Below are 14590 nucleotides of genomic sequence, written 5' to 3' on the forward strand. Positions count from 1 at the left end.
ACTGGTCCATTCAGTATAAAGCTCTAGAATTTTCAAAATGGTAAGGGTACATAGGTAAATGTTTCAATTTCAGGTCAACAGCTGTATTACCCTCATCTAGACGTTGGGGCTTTTAAACCAGGCATTTAGTTCTCCTACATCTGCCTCATAAAATCTTAGATGGTATCTCCCCATATAAGGTTGTGTTTGTTTGGAGGTTTGTTTTTTGTTTTTTTTTTTTTTTTTGTCTAAATGGAAAATCTGTTGCTACTGTAATGCCCTATGTCAGTTAGCTTGAATGGTCTATATAAGGTACTGCTTCTTATACACCATTACTTTCTTGAACTTGTGCTTAGTGTTATAGAGACATTGCCTACTCTTAAACCTCATAGGCCAACCTTTGCTAGCTACAAACTTTCCTTCTGTGCCTTCTTCAACTCTCTACATACTTGGAATTGACCTAAAGGCCCCTCTCTGAGAACTAACTTTTATGGGGCAGAAGGCCACATGCAAGCTTCCAAGGGAGGAGCATACTGCCCAGCTATCATGGCTATGAGCTACAACAATCATCATGGCATAATAACCATAAGGTTACTTGGCAGTAACCATCAGCTCTCACTCAACAAGAAGGAAACCACTTCTAGTACTGGAAACCTAGCTAACTACTTGGGACTAGTGGAGTCATGGATCTTGAAGAATCATACCTGCCATTTTACCAAACCAGCATGTTTTTAACTACATACTAAATATTTATCCTTATACACACAGCTAAGTATAGTTCTTGCCCATAAAAGAGGAAACTTCTCTTTGGAATAGATGAAGATCATTACAGAAAACCACAACTGACCAAATGCAGAGAACAAGCGATCCTGTGGTTCCCAGTCACAACAGATACATTTACAACACAATTTCTACAATACCAAAGGCTCAGGGATCACTGTGGGAGATGAATTAAGAAGAATGAAAGTGGAACAGGGAATTTTCTTTAAGATTGTGTCTCATAGAAAGGTCAGAGATGTCACACCCATTAAATTCTATCAACATGGCTGCTGAAGCAAGCAAGACCTGAACAATGTTGACACCAATGGATGTGCAAACATAGAAGGGGAAACGCTTGTGGAGTCCAAATCCTGAGAAAGAGCAGCTGGGGAACACTGAGAGTGGAGAAATGGTCTTCCACAGGGACAAGCTTCCAAACTGGTTAGCCAATACCAAGTGGTCAACTCTGAGAGGTTACATACATACAGGTAACATCACACTGATTGAGAGGATTGTATGTATGTATTTAGGAGTGTGTATGTGCGTGTGTGTGTGTAACACTAACAATAATTAAAGAAAAAATACCATGCCTTTAAGACAGGGTAAGGGATGTGTTGGAGGGTAGAAAGGGAAAGGGGAAATTATGTAGTTATAATTTCAAAACTAAAATTTACTATAGAAAAGCACTTGAACAAGAATATCAACCATATACATGGCTATAATGTTTTAACCAAAAATGAATTTCAGATTATTTTTTTGTAGGCAACAGCAAATGACCATGTCAGATGCTGAGCTCATTTACTCAAGGCAGTTTTCACGTAAACATGCAGTTACAGCAGGTGATAAATAGGCTGTGAGAAGGCACCATAGAGTCTGTGTCTGGATATTTAAAATCAAAGCTCCCCAAACAAGTTACCAGTGTGTTAACAAATAACAATTCAGAAAAACAACTGGGAGAAACTGAACTTTATTATGGACAATTTAACAGCAAATGACGTGTCCCCTAGCACACAGAAAGCAGTCATACATTAAATGTTTGTATCCCATGAGCTAAGCCTTAATCCATTTTACATTCAAGTTAAGACAATTCAGCACCGTTTAAATTTGAAGGCTAACAAAATCTGTGTTCAAAGGTTGGCTAGGACTCTGAGTAACTCAGAATAAAATTTAAGCCATTGATTTTTAAAAATACTGTCTATGTGAATTAAAAAATGAAGCATACACAAAGTGGGTAGTTTTATTACTTAATATACTGTTAGCAAAATTATTTCTAGAATACTTTGTGACTAAGAATTCAGTACTTTCATAAAATCTGCTGAAGATTAATGATCAGGGGGGAGGAAATTTTAGTGAACATAGAGAATGATGTTCACACATGTGTCTAACGTTAATATTTTAAAGAGCAACACACTACTGTTACAAAGAATGCCTAAGGAATAATTCGGTGGAAATTGTAATTAAATTCTTACATAAAATGTGAAGAAAATTTTCTGGAACTAGGCAAGCTATACCATGGTCCCACTGGAGATGGAGTCTGCAGGCTCCATATCATGATACTACTCAGATGTCAAAGAGTACACTTAACTATGCTGTCTCCCATTCCTTCATGGCCTTTGTTAGTGTAAAAAGCCCAGCTTCTTTTCAATCCTTGGTGATCTTTGTGTCATTCTCACTTAGTACTTCTAAAAATTTAGAGTTTGGTTAGACAAGCTTGGGATTTTTATCATTATTCTACACAGATTCCCAAGGGTCAAAGATAGGAAATGCTTAAATTTAGGTTTTAAAGTATTTTTAAATCGTTGAAAGAAAAGATATGTTTACAAATAAACAGCCACTTAAATGAAAAAAAAATCAAACAAAAAGGACAAATTACATTTAAAAGGAAGACATTCCATGGATTTGAAAGGCATTTTAATTATTAGAAATACATACATGTATATCATTAATAACTTTTAACTTAATATTTGGAAAATAAAAAATGGCCATGACAGATAGTAGTACTTAAATTTTAAATTCTGTAGACACACTTTTACCAGTTAAGAATGAAAAAGGTGAGCCTAATTTTCATACTTACTAAGGTTGGGGACAGTCACTTTATTTTCCAATGTGTAGCAGGTAAGTGCCTGGCTTATACTGTCTCTAACATAATGTTGAGTAAAGAGATAACGGTCTCATTGAAATTATTATTCTACATATCTAAAAGCCACATTATTTTTATAGTTAAAAATCTTAGTAAAACAAGGTGTTAAATCTAGGCATGCCAGTGTGGCTCAGTATTCATACTGACAGTAGTTTCTGTTTTGTTTTTAAAAGCACGTATATTAAAATATCTCTATCAGAATGATTATAATTTGAAAGGATCATTCTACAGTATCAAAACTGAAATGCTAGCTAGGGCAAAGAGGTACATCAAAGAAGCAATCCTATCGATAAGACACCAGCTCAATCAAAGTTCTGTCTGTATTCGCTTATGTGTGAGTGTGCTTTCAGGTGGATGAGAATTATGTGTACCGCACTGTCCGCCCCTGGCGACTGCCCATCTCTGGTCCCTCCCACCACTTGCTCTGCCGCAGTGTGTATTCAGTATGATGATTAGTAACTGTAGCTCTTACAACTCTATGACACATAAGACAGGATTCCAGCTCACTTAGAAAGGTCTACCTGACACGTTCTGGCACAGGAGATACCTTACTTGAGATTTTAATGCTGGTAAATGAAAGAAAACTTCAGCGTAAGCACCAAGAAAAGTCTAACTTTATTTCTTTCTGCACCTTCTGAATTTAAGAGTCTCCAAATTCTACTGCTGTACACAGTTTCACAGTTTTAAGTAAGGTCACAGCGGTCTCATTGTGGCGCACAGTCCTTGTTTTTGCAGAAAGGACCTGATTTTCTCTTGCTCGCCAACCTCTCAAGTATGCAATGCTATGTGCTTCGCTAATTTGGGTTGGATTTTGTAAATACGCAAAAAAAGTGTACAACTAATTCCTGAAGAGTCTAGGATGATGGCCCTGCACTGCACCCAGTAGGTCATCTATTATGGTGGTTTTATATATATAAATTTAACATTCCCCCTAATAGCTGAACATTTCAGAAGTGTAGTAGAGTTGAAAAAAAATTAAAAAGGTTTTCCAGTATTTTGTTTTTTTTACAGTATTTGAAAGATGCTTGTGATATTAGAGATTCATTGTATAATTGCTGTGTCAGCAGTGACTTAATTCCAGCTAACAGTAAAATACGCACAGAGCATGTTAGCTTCCCGTTTATCACACCTGTCATCGGAAGGACTTCTCTAAACTTCACAATAGTAATGTAAAGACTGCCACATTAAACATTTCTGTCCACAGAAAAACTAAGCATAGTGGGACAGGGGGGAATAGCGACAAGTATCAAACAGGAATTTGGAATTATCTAATTCACTCCAAAACAGAAGTTGACTCAAGTCAGAGAGAAATTAAGCAATTAACAGAAAGAAAGTTATCTAGTAATTCTAAAATGTAAACATAATTTTATATAGGGATGTAACTATCTGAATACATATATCGTCATCTTTCTGCTGTAGAGCTATCTTTCGTGACTACAAGAGTTAGGTGTTTGACCCTTCCTCAGCACCACGTATATCCATTTCTGTTCACACAATAGGAACACCGTTTAGAAAATCAGTCTATGTTGAGGCAAATATAAGCGCATCATCATTGTTTCGCTGATTTCAGCACTTTAGAAAATAATCAGTTCAAATTGTGGCCCACTCATTAAAATATCATTTTCTCTTTTGCACTACAATTTCAAAAGAAGATAAGAAATTCAGAGTTCTTTGAAAGAGCCCACTATGCACCCACAGAATTGAAACACCGTTAATTCATAAAACAGCATGAATAAGTATTTAAAATTTGCCAGATTAATGCTGATTTAAACACTCAAAATCCAGTTATGTGATTTGTTGTGAAAGAGTCCAAACAAAACCTTCTTTGTTGTTTTCTGTTTGCCTTTTAAAATATGTAAATCCTTCCTACTTAAGCTAATCTATGGTTTTCATATGTCCAACCACCAGGTACTGCTTTATCCATTGGGAGGTGGGCCTCTTTCTAATACCTAGGTTAAGAAAACACAATGGGACAGGTTATTAGCAGGATAATATCATGAGTGCACACAACAAGTAACATTTTAGTCAGCTTTTTCAAAACATCAAAAAATGATGTAGCAATTTCCCCCCAGCAGCTATCACCTTGTAAAATTATTATTAGAATATGATTTAACAGTGATCCAAAGGAAAGAATATGTCAATAATATGAAGTACATGCCTGATGTCAACTGTCTGAATTTTTAAAAGACAAAACAAGTAAATAAATGAATAAAAATAAAATTGAAATGAGAAAAAGTCAAGCAGGACTTATGGATCCAGCACCCAAGCAGGTGAGCTCATTCTAACAAGAGTGACACATTCGCCAGGAAGCATACTCATGATTTCTGGACTATCTTGCATTTGTCCTTCTCTGTCTGCATGCTTCTGGGTACAGAATGACACATTAATGGGCAGAGATAGGAACAGAAACCACAAAGTAGGTATCATTAAGTTGAAATGTTGATCACTGGTTGTCATATAAGGAAGAATGCCTTTGGGGGCAAATCATAAACTGGTAATTTCTACACAACAAGTTTCGTGAGGAGAAAGCCCAGTCATAGCCCTGCAGAAGTGGAAAAGGCCTGAGACATCTGGGAAAACTGAGAAGAGGCTACATGAATGGAACACACCAAATTATTGGGTGGATTTTACATCCCACCAGAATGGTTTCAAATATCTGACTGGCATGAAAAACAACCAGTCTTAAACTAAGAGTGACATATCATTAGAGTCGGAGGAGAGGGGAAGCCTGTAATGACAGCATGAGGTCATACACTCATAGCTATCAGATTGTCCACATAGCTTCAGATGCACGACACTCCTGCTCAAAAAATGTCAGATTTCTCGTGGCCTCCAGAAAGAAACTCAAAATTCTTAGCTTGCTCTTCAGTTATCCTGTTGATCGGCATGCAGCTGACAAAATCAACTGGAAGCTGCCTTTGCAAACACTGCCTGCAACTCACTCCTGCCCTGCAGTTGCCCATGACTCTGACTCCTACAAGCATGCTTGTTCGTGGCTCTACTTCTGGACTTGAGAGCTCTCAGAGCCAAACCCACATGCTGTCCTGAAGGCACTCTCCAATCACGGTCTGAGGAAATCTCTCTTTCTTCTGAACTTAGAGGTGAAAGTCAGAGTAAGAAGCAAGTATGATTGCCCTCCAGGTGAGGGGGTTTCCTCCTCTGAGCATTTATTTCTCATTCATAAATTAAGTATGACATTTACTTTATTAAGATTAATTAACTTTGATTAACTTTATATTTCCATCTGATCAATACAGCTTGTTAAAATCAAGTAAGAAGATCTTTGTAAAGAAAAAATATCACTTAGCTTGTCAGATAATACTTACGGTGAAATTGTGCAGCCTGAGGCATAGGCATGATGTCCTGTGTAGCGAATGTCACAGCGTACAACATTGTTACTGTAGTCTGATTCGGGCACCAGGTAGCTGGGGTTTACACTGACCTGAACGAGAAAAATGGCATGGTATGAAAGAATTCATACTCAGTGAATACTGTTATTCCCGCCTATTTTTATATTGCTACAGTGAAATTAATAACAAGGGGCTCAGCTACATCCAGCCAGAAAAAGAGTTTAAGTAAATCAGGTAGTTGAACATACTGGATATATTACAAAAGGAAGCTGTGTAAATCTCCCTAAGTTCTTCTTTAAAAACATCATATTGTGGATTGTTTAAAAATTATTCTGAAGGGTGTTTAATTACTTTCAAGTACATAGTTATTTAATATTTGAATCCAGAAAAAGAGAGTGCATTAAACTGTAGTAGTAAAGTACATGTCTTCAAAGGCTCTACCTTTAGAATGTAGTTTCCAGGTTGTACATCTGTAATATCAATCCACTGGCAGTCTATGTCTGCCGCATAGGTATCATAACATCCGGGACTCAATCCCTGAAATCAGAAAACATTTTAAAATTAAGTGGTAGGGTGTGGTCAGACTCTCTATATGATATTATCTGTAAATGAACCTTGATTTAGTACCTACAAGAATTGGGAACCATAACACACCTTAGCCAGTCTTATAATATTAGTTCTTCAAAAGCTGCAAGGTTGGAACATGAAGTAATATGCCCTGCTGCTAAAGTCACCAGTGGAAAACAGTCTTAAGCAATCAAATAGGCCACCAGCACAATTCAAGGGTAGCAAGCACATCAGGGATTCCAGTGTCCTATCAGTGAGACTACCTGCAATGACCTTCCTCTGTTCTGAATGGCCACGGTATCGGTATCTTGTCTTGTGTAGCTTTGCAGCATCCATCCTCTTCTGTTCTATATTGAAATCCTCTTAAGGGTAGGAGGTACAGACTAGTTGCATCCTTGAACAACTAGCATATATTATTAACCAAAACCATTTCAAATATATTACTTGACTTCAGAAATAGGGCACATTACTCCATGTTACAACCTTGCAGCTTTAGAAGAAAGAACTAGATATTATAAGTCAGCTCCCACAACTACATGAGATAGGTATGTTACTCTCTCCACTTTATAGGCAGGGAACCTGAGCCATGCTAAAATCAAATAACTGATTCAGGAGCAAACATCTGGACAGTGACTGATTTTCAGAATTATATTAACAAGGTCCAGGATACCTTTTCTCAACCATCACATTCTTTTTCTCAAATAATCAGTGAGATCTTTGTTGAGTTTGAAGGAAAGATATATGCCCAATTCTCAAAGCTGCATCAGTCCACTTGCTAAGACATTCCCACCAGCAAGTCAGTGAGCATCTCACAAGGCTGCCAGGAGAAAAATGCCAAGAACATACACTTCTTCCTATCACGAGTCTAGAGAAATTTCCTTCTAGTGGGGGCAATGAGTATCCTCTTATTTCCTCATGAGACCTTTCAACTGTTGCACTTCCATTCTAATAATCCACAATTGATTCAATAGTGTATGGGACAATCCCTTGAACTCAGCAGTGTCATTTAAAAAAATGTCACTTAAATTTGCTTTGTAGCTTAAGGTCATTTTGGTCAACAAAGATAGCAAAAACATCTCTACGTACTTAGAGATGTGGGTTTGGCTGCAGCTGGATTTGGGAAGCGTGAGAAAGTTTTCTGTCCTTAGCACAGGACAGCACAGACAGGCCAACTCGAAATTACTTGAACCACAGGAGCAAGAGCCATAATCACCTGGATTCCCAGTTACGTCCGTTCTCATGTTATGTTTTGAACAGGACATGCAAAAGGAAGAACTTTTGGTCTGGTTCCACCATATCCTTCTCTGATTGTGCCACCAAAGGCACTCAGCAAGCAGTAGCTAATGCCACAACCATTACTGCTATCTCACACAGGACTCTAAATTGTGCACTGGATTAGATATCCATCCAAGACAGATATAAGTAATGCAACTGTCAATGAATGAAGTGTTTGGAAAATGCTGATGTTAGCTCTGTTGGCCCACACCTATAGTTCCAATTGCTAGACAACAACTTAAGCTCTTGAATCTGACAGTAGCCTAGGTTACACAATCTTAAAAGTACCTGTGTGTGTGTGTGTGTGTGTGTGTGTATGCGCGTGTGCATGTGTGTGTTCGCACGCCTCACAAACAGCTGGCTGACACTGTTACTTTACAGTTCACCAGCTGGCAGGCTATGTTAATTTTGAGCTTTGTTTATTTGAAGTAACAAACAAATGCCTAATATTGCCAAGGTTGTTAAGCAAGTAGACATTTCATGAACTCAAAGTCAAATGTGAAAATAAATTTAAAATATAACTTCATTCAATTATCAATTATCTAAATGTGTTGATGGGTTTCAGCAAAACATACCTGTTTGCTTCATTTTGTCAATGAGTGTGATGTGACTATTTTTAGTTGTGCATATATTTTGTATGTAAATTTGTGATCTTAGAACACATGGTTTTATATATTAATATATGCATAAGTTATACCTAGTTATATGCTTATATACATTTAAGGAAGACACTAATAGTATAACAAAACTAATAAAAGTCAATATTAGAGGACTATGTGAATAGTTTTTCTATAAATCAAGTCTGTTCAAAAGACTGTTAAAAAGTCAGAAATACATAAATCACTTACAATGCACGACCTAGTGAAGAAATTTTAAGGCATGCACAGAGAAAGATAAATAAGAAAGTTACCACATTTTAAAAAAAGTGAGATTACATGAGTGATAGGGATGTCTCTGCCTCTGTGGCTGAAATATGTATCCCCCCCACACACACACGCGCAAGTGTTCTAACTTATAGAGAGACGATCAACCTGTGTTATTTTAAGAACATGGAAAATAACATGCTCCAGGTCCTCTTGAGGTGATCACTGAATGAGAATGCAATCTCTGCATGGGTACATGCTTAATATATGGGTGTGTTACATTTTTCACTTAAAGCATGTGTCCTGCCCCTCCCAACCTATGCTAAATATAACTATTTCCCTGTCTAACCACTTTGATGAGCTAAGCCCAGAGGAAAGAAGTATGGTCACCACATGTAGGTCACCAAAAAGCTTCCGGCCACAGTCCTGGAATCTGCTTCCCAAGACGACAGCCACTGATGTCTTTGTGCCCTGTGTAATGTACATTCAGGAACTACGTGCCAAGAGCTAGGCTGGAGTAAAATTATAATGTCCTTTTACAAATTAGGGTTTTGGATGGAAATACTGACATAGCTTTTAACTGACACACATTTTCCAATTCTAAGACATACAATAGCGCTTAACTCAGCACTATTAAAAACAAATCCATCCAGAGGACATCTGACATTAATTACACAGGAGGTTTAAATATACATGTGCCGAGTAAGAAATGTGTCTTTCTGTTCTTATTTGCATTATTAAAAGTGATGCCGTTTAAAGTATTTTTAAGAAACTGGCTCCAACTCTTTGTTCTAACTTTAGGCACTATTCCATATTAAGCATGAAGGTAGAAAACAAAATGGTTTTACAGGTGAGAAAACAGATGTATATTGCCATCAGTTATTACAGCCAATTGAAGAACACAGGATGAAGGTAGATGTTACAAGTTATTCATGTGTATTGGGAAAGTTAACTACTTTTCACTGTGTTGTGTAGAAAAGATTCACGTTGACCTCCTGTGATCTCCAGCAGGGGTTACACGTACAGCTGGAAACACTTTAAAAGCACAACCCAGTCACCTGCCTTTTTCTAATTACTTTCTATGTTGATAAGGTAACCTTAAAATGAAACAAAATATTTTTAAAAAAGAAGGACTGGAGGAAAGCAGGGAAGGATTTGTTGCCATCTTCTCTGGATGTCAGTGTGCTCCTGATGTCAGGGTACCAGCCTACCTGTGTGTGTGCGGTGCATGCAAAGCGCCTGTGGTATCCATAGTCACAGGATGTGTCCTCCAGACAGAAGCTTGCTTTGTGGCCTTCAGCCACTCTCCTCTGTGTGTTGGCATCAAGCAGGTCGTAGTGGCTGAATTCATCCATGCTGTGGTAATGTCTAATGTCCCACACACAAAAAAAGACACAGCCATCAGTGGCACATAGAAAAAAACATCACGCTAAATAACTTCCTTGTGTTGTGCTTACAAGTTAAAAAAGAATAAACTTATCTTCTTGGGTGTTTTTTAAAGATTTATTTATTTCATGTGTGTGAATGTTTTGTCTACAAGTAGTGTGTGTACCATTTTTGTGCCTGGTGACAGAGGAAGTCAGAAGGGGGCTTCTAATCCCTTGGGACTGGTGATTTGTGAACCACCATGTGGGTACAGGGAATCAAATCTGGGTCCTCTGCAAATATATATTTCCTCTTGAAATTGTGTAGCCTGGCTATCCTGGAATTTACTCTGTAGACTCTTGAACTCAGAGATCTGCCTGCCTCTGCCACCCAAGTGCTGGAACTAAAGGCATGTGCCACCATGCCTGGCTCCCAAGTTTATCTTCTTAAAGAGATATTCATGCCACACACTTTTAAAAGAACAAGGTTTTAACTTTACTACATGGAAAAGACAGAGTGATATCTATTCCCTTATGCTGGTTTTATGTTTGAACATTAAATATAGACAATTGTTTATCTGTGCTTGTAACCTGTGCAGTTTCTGGTATATTTCTGACTGCCACTGCTGATATTGGTGATGTGATTTCAAACAAGAACTATACTCTGGAAGGCTTGCTCTGAGATTCTAAAACCTACAGTTGCAACATTCATAAAATCTCTGGAAATGCGAAGGGGAAGCAACGGCATGATCGTTATCACTATTATTTAAGTAGTGGGAACTTTTATTTCAAAATAAAATATTTTTATTTTAATACATAATTATGTGGCTAAAGTCCATTTTACCTATTCCTTAAATAGAAGGCTTTGAGCTCTTTCTCTTCTCGTGTGAGGGAGGAGTTACAATGAGAATGGGTTTGAATTTCTGTAAGTGGGAGACCACACATCATGATTTCCTGGCATTGACTACTTGAGCACATTACCTAGGCAAGTGATGGCATAACCACATGTAATTTAAAAATTAAAACTGTTACATTTAGAAAGGGTAGGGCAACCACTCTGGGGTTAACATGGGCCTTTCAAAAGGTAGAAGTGAGTTGGGTCCTGAAGTCTATCTTTCATTGAGACTAGTCTCTAAATCCTTTAGGTAAAATATGCCATGCTTTTATTAAATGCCTTTTAAGGCTAACCAACTGCAGATGGTCTTGCCTACAGCAGACACTTTAACATAAAAGTAAATTCTATTGACAGTCATTCTCTGTCCTCTCAATAGTTTTAATGAGTCTGACTTACAGTTTCCAATTAATTTAGTGGTAAAGAGGCTATCTTAGGGTTTAACATCCTCTGATGACATCACACTTCATAGAAAAAGTTTGAAGTATAAATAAGATCAGATCTCTAGCCTCAAGTAAGACATATGAATGGCCATCTGAAAAATTTAAGAGCGTCCCACATGAGAGGCCCATCCACTTACTGGTGGCAGCTGTGCCACTCCCAGGAATACCGAGGGCGGCTTGGTAAGAAGTCAGATGTCCCTTGGTTTTTCACTCTTTGGGGAAATCGTAGCAGTACCCTGTGGTCATAGTCTCTGACATCCGCCCTATATGCTGAACTGTGAGTTTAGAAAAGAAACATTAGATCCACTGTACATGGATGAAAAACAAAATAGAAAGAACAGCTTGCCATCACATGGTCCTGTCATCCTCCCTCCCCTACTAGCCTTTCAACTCAAGGAGACGATCCTGAGCTCCTTTCCAATCCTGGAAGAATAGACACATAGTGACTATCTGGTGAATGAGTGCATGAAGGATAACAGTAAAAGCCCAGAGAGACTGAGATTAAGATTTATACTAAAAAGATTATAGAGACTCTTCATCTAAAAACTATAAAATTGCTATAGTAATGATCCCATGCCAAAAGATCCATAAATATCTAATAACTTAGTTTATCTAAGATATAAAGTGGAGAAATACTCTAAAACCATATACCTAGCTTTACATAGATAACTTTATACTTGACAACTACCAAACTGAGTGTGTTTCTTTAATATCTTTTGGCATTCGATATTGTGGACCATGCCATAAGGAACGCAAACAAGCTTGAATTTCTTCCCTTAGCCCGACTGTTGTAAAATGTCAACATGGAATAAAGGTTCATATAAACATCCCTGGAACGCTACTATATTTTTAAAAGGTCTCTCTGTGTTAGAATGTTAATGACCCATTTTACTTAGCATACTACCAGAATCACGCAAGCATCTTGTGCTCCCTCTACTGGTGGCCAGCTGCAGAATCAAAGAATTCCGAGACCAGAATAGCTATTTTATTTTAGGACTGACTGAAAACAAAACTCTTGACTGTGGTCTTATACCAAAACAACCCAGTTAATCACGGCCTGAAAGAAGTGTGGAATGTACTCTTTACCAATGAGAGGAGGGGGACACCGTGACGAATACACCCCTAAACCATTAGAGAATAATAAATGCTTTCTTCATTCCCACCTCCCCGCTAACGCCCCCCCCCTCCACACCATGTTGTTGGTTGTTGAACTTATGTTTTATATAAAGTTATTGGAAGAAGTTGGCGTTAATGCCTAATAGGTATCTTGGGAAAGAATCTGAGACCTAGTCACCAGAATAAGGGTTTTTTCTCCTCCCCCATATGAGACTCTCATTGAGGCGGTACCCATAAAAACATTCCAAATTAACTTTCTCTCCAAGTCAGCATGCCCAGGAGGTCACGTCCCACTTCCCAGTCCTTGTCCCACTTCCTAGCCCTTGTCTGCGCTGAATAGCAGTCAAAACTAGGCACAGGAGGGATCCCAGGATCAAAACCTGGAAATCCATATACCTGGCCAGGCAGTTTTCTTCCGCAGCGCATCTCAGGTTGTACATAGACATCTTCTGGACGTACGTGGATGCCTGGATGTAGTAGGGGTCAGGCACCAGGTCCGGGAGACCTAAAGATAAGACAAGCTGATGACCTCTTGACTCCCGTATCCTGTTTGTCACCTTTCGCCCACCAATTCTGCAGGGTGGGACTGAGTGTGTGGAAGAACGGGGAAAGTCGGGCTAGGAAGGAAAGGGAAAAGGAAGCTGCTGGGGCCAGGAGCTCTCGGTTTCCATCAGATTCCAGAGCTGGCGGGACAGGCTGGGGGCGGCGGCGGCGGGGGGGGGGGGTTGTTGAGTCTGCGGGACCGGATCCCGCCGCCGCGCCCAGACCGCCACGTCTAGACAGCACCGACCTGCGGCCAGGGTGGCCGGTACCTACCGTGGACCTAGGGGTGCTTACCGTACTGGAAGTAACCGGTGCCGTATCCAGGTCGGTACCTGCTCCCGGGCCGGGGCCTCTCATACGTGTCATAGTAGTTATAATAGGGGTTGTCGTCGGAGTACTTGTAGGGATTGTAGGGGTCGTCGCCCACCATGCGATCTATGTGGCTGGGTGGCCTCAGATTGCTCAGCTGCGGAGGCTGTGGCGATGCAGTCCGGTTCGCCGCACGCCGTGAGGCTCCATCGCGAGCCCCCGACGGCGAGAAACCAGCTTGGAACCAGTGGCGGGCGGCGGGCCGGGGACGACCCGTGGCGACCCCAGACGGGCTTGACGTCCTCGCATGGGCAGAAGAGGTGCGGTTGTCACGCAGCAGCAGAATGGGCGTGCGCGGCTGTGAGGCGGCGTCGCCGTCGGGTCTCGGGGCAGTGGCGCTGGGGTCGCGGCGTCGCTGAGGCTGGTACTGCGCCCCGAGGCTCAGCAGACTGAACACCTGCCCGTTGTTCTCCCATTGAATTGTCTGGCGCCAGGCACCCGGGGCGGCGGGCGGCTCACGCGGGCTCTGCGGGGCGCAGCGGAGAAGGGGACACAGCTGCAGCGGCCCCAGGAGGAGCACGGTCCAGGCGAAGCGCATGGTGCTCCCTGGCTTGTCCCTTCTCGTGGAGGACGTGGCTAGGAGAAAAAAAAAATGAAGACGGGACTCAGATCCCGTGAAGGAGGGAGACCTCTTCGAGCAGGGAGGGGGAGGGCGAGGCGCGGGGATGGGTCGCAGGGAGTCGTGCCAAGGGCGAACGGCAGACCCTGCCCCCAACCCCGGCGGCCGTCGGACGTGGCACCGTCCTCCTCTCCCCCTTCCCAGTCCTGGGAGGCGACGGGGAGCAGCGCACGACGGTTCCGGAGAGCGCACAGTGTCTGGAGTAGGAGATTTTTAAACTTTCTGACAAGTTTGCAGTTACACAAGCCGTTCTGGCCCCGCTGCCCCTCCGCTATTTGTTCACGTAATGCGATTGGAAACGTGCAAGGCGG

The 14590-nt window shown here is 40.6% G+C and overlaps 1 protein-coding gene across 1 annotated transcript; it reads right to left on the bottom strand.

The window, feature by feature from the left end:
- Positions 1-1686: 1686 nt before the first annotated feature.
- On the bottom strand, positions 1687-14380 carry LOC114616590 (protein-lysine 6-oxidase). Its single transcript, XM_028762019.1, has 7 exons — positions 13586-14380; positions 13145-13253; positions 11770-11907; positions 10145-10301; positions 6670-6765; positions 6205-6320; positions 1687-4827 (listed from the first exon to the last, which is right to left on the bottom strand). The coding sequence occupies exons 1-7, from the start codon at positions 14196-14198 to the stop codon at positions 4821-4823; spliced, it is 1236 nt and encodes a 411-aa protein (XP_028617852.1). The 5' UTR covers positions 14199-14380; the 3' UTR covers positions 1687-4820.
- Between the last annotated feature and the right edge of the window lie 210 nt (positions 14381-14590).

This window comes from Grammomys surdaster, unplaced genomic scaffold, assembly GCF_004785775.1.
Source record: "Grammomys surdaster isolate TR1022 unplaced genomic scaffold, NIH_TR_1.0 332633, whole genome shotgun sequence".
NCBI lineage: Eukaryota > Metazoa > Chordata > Mammalia > Rodentia > Muridae > Grammomys > Grammomys surdaster.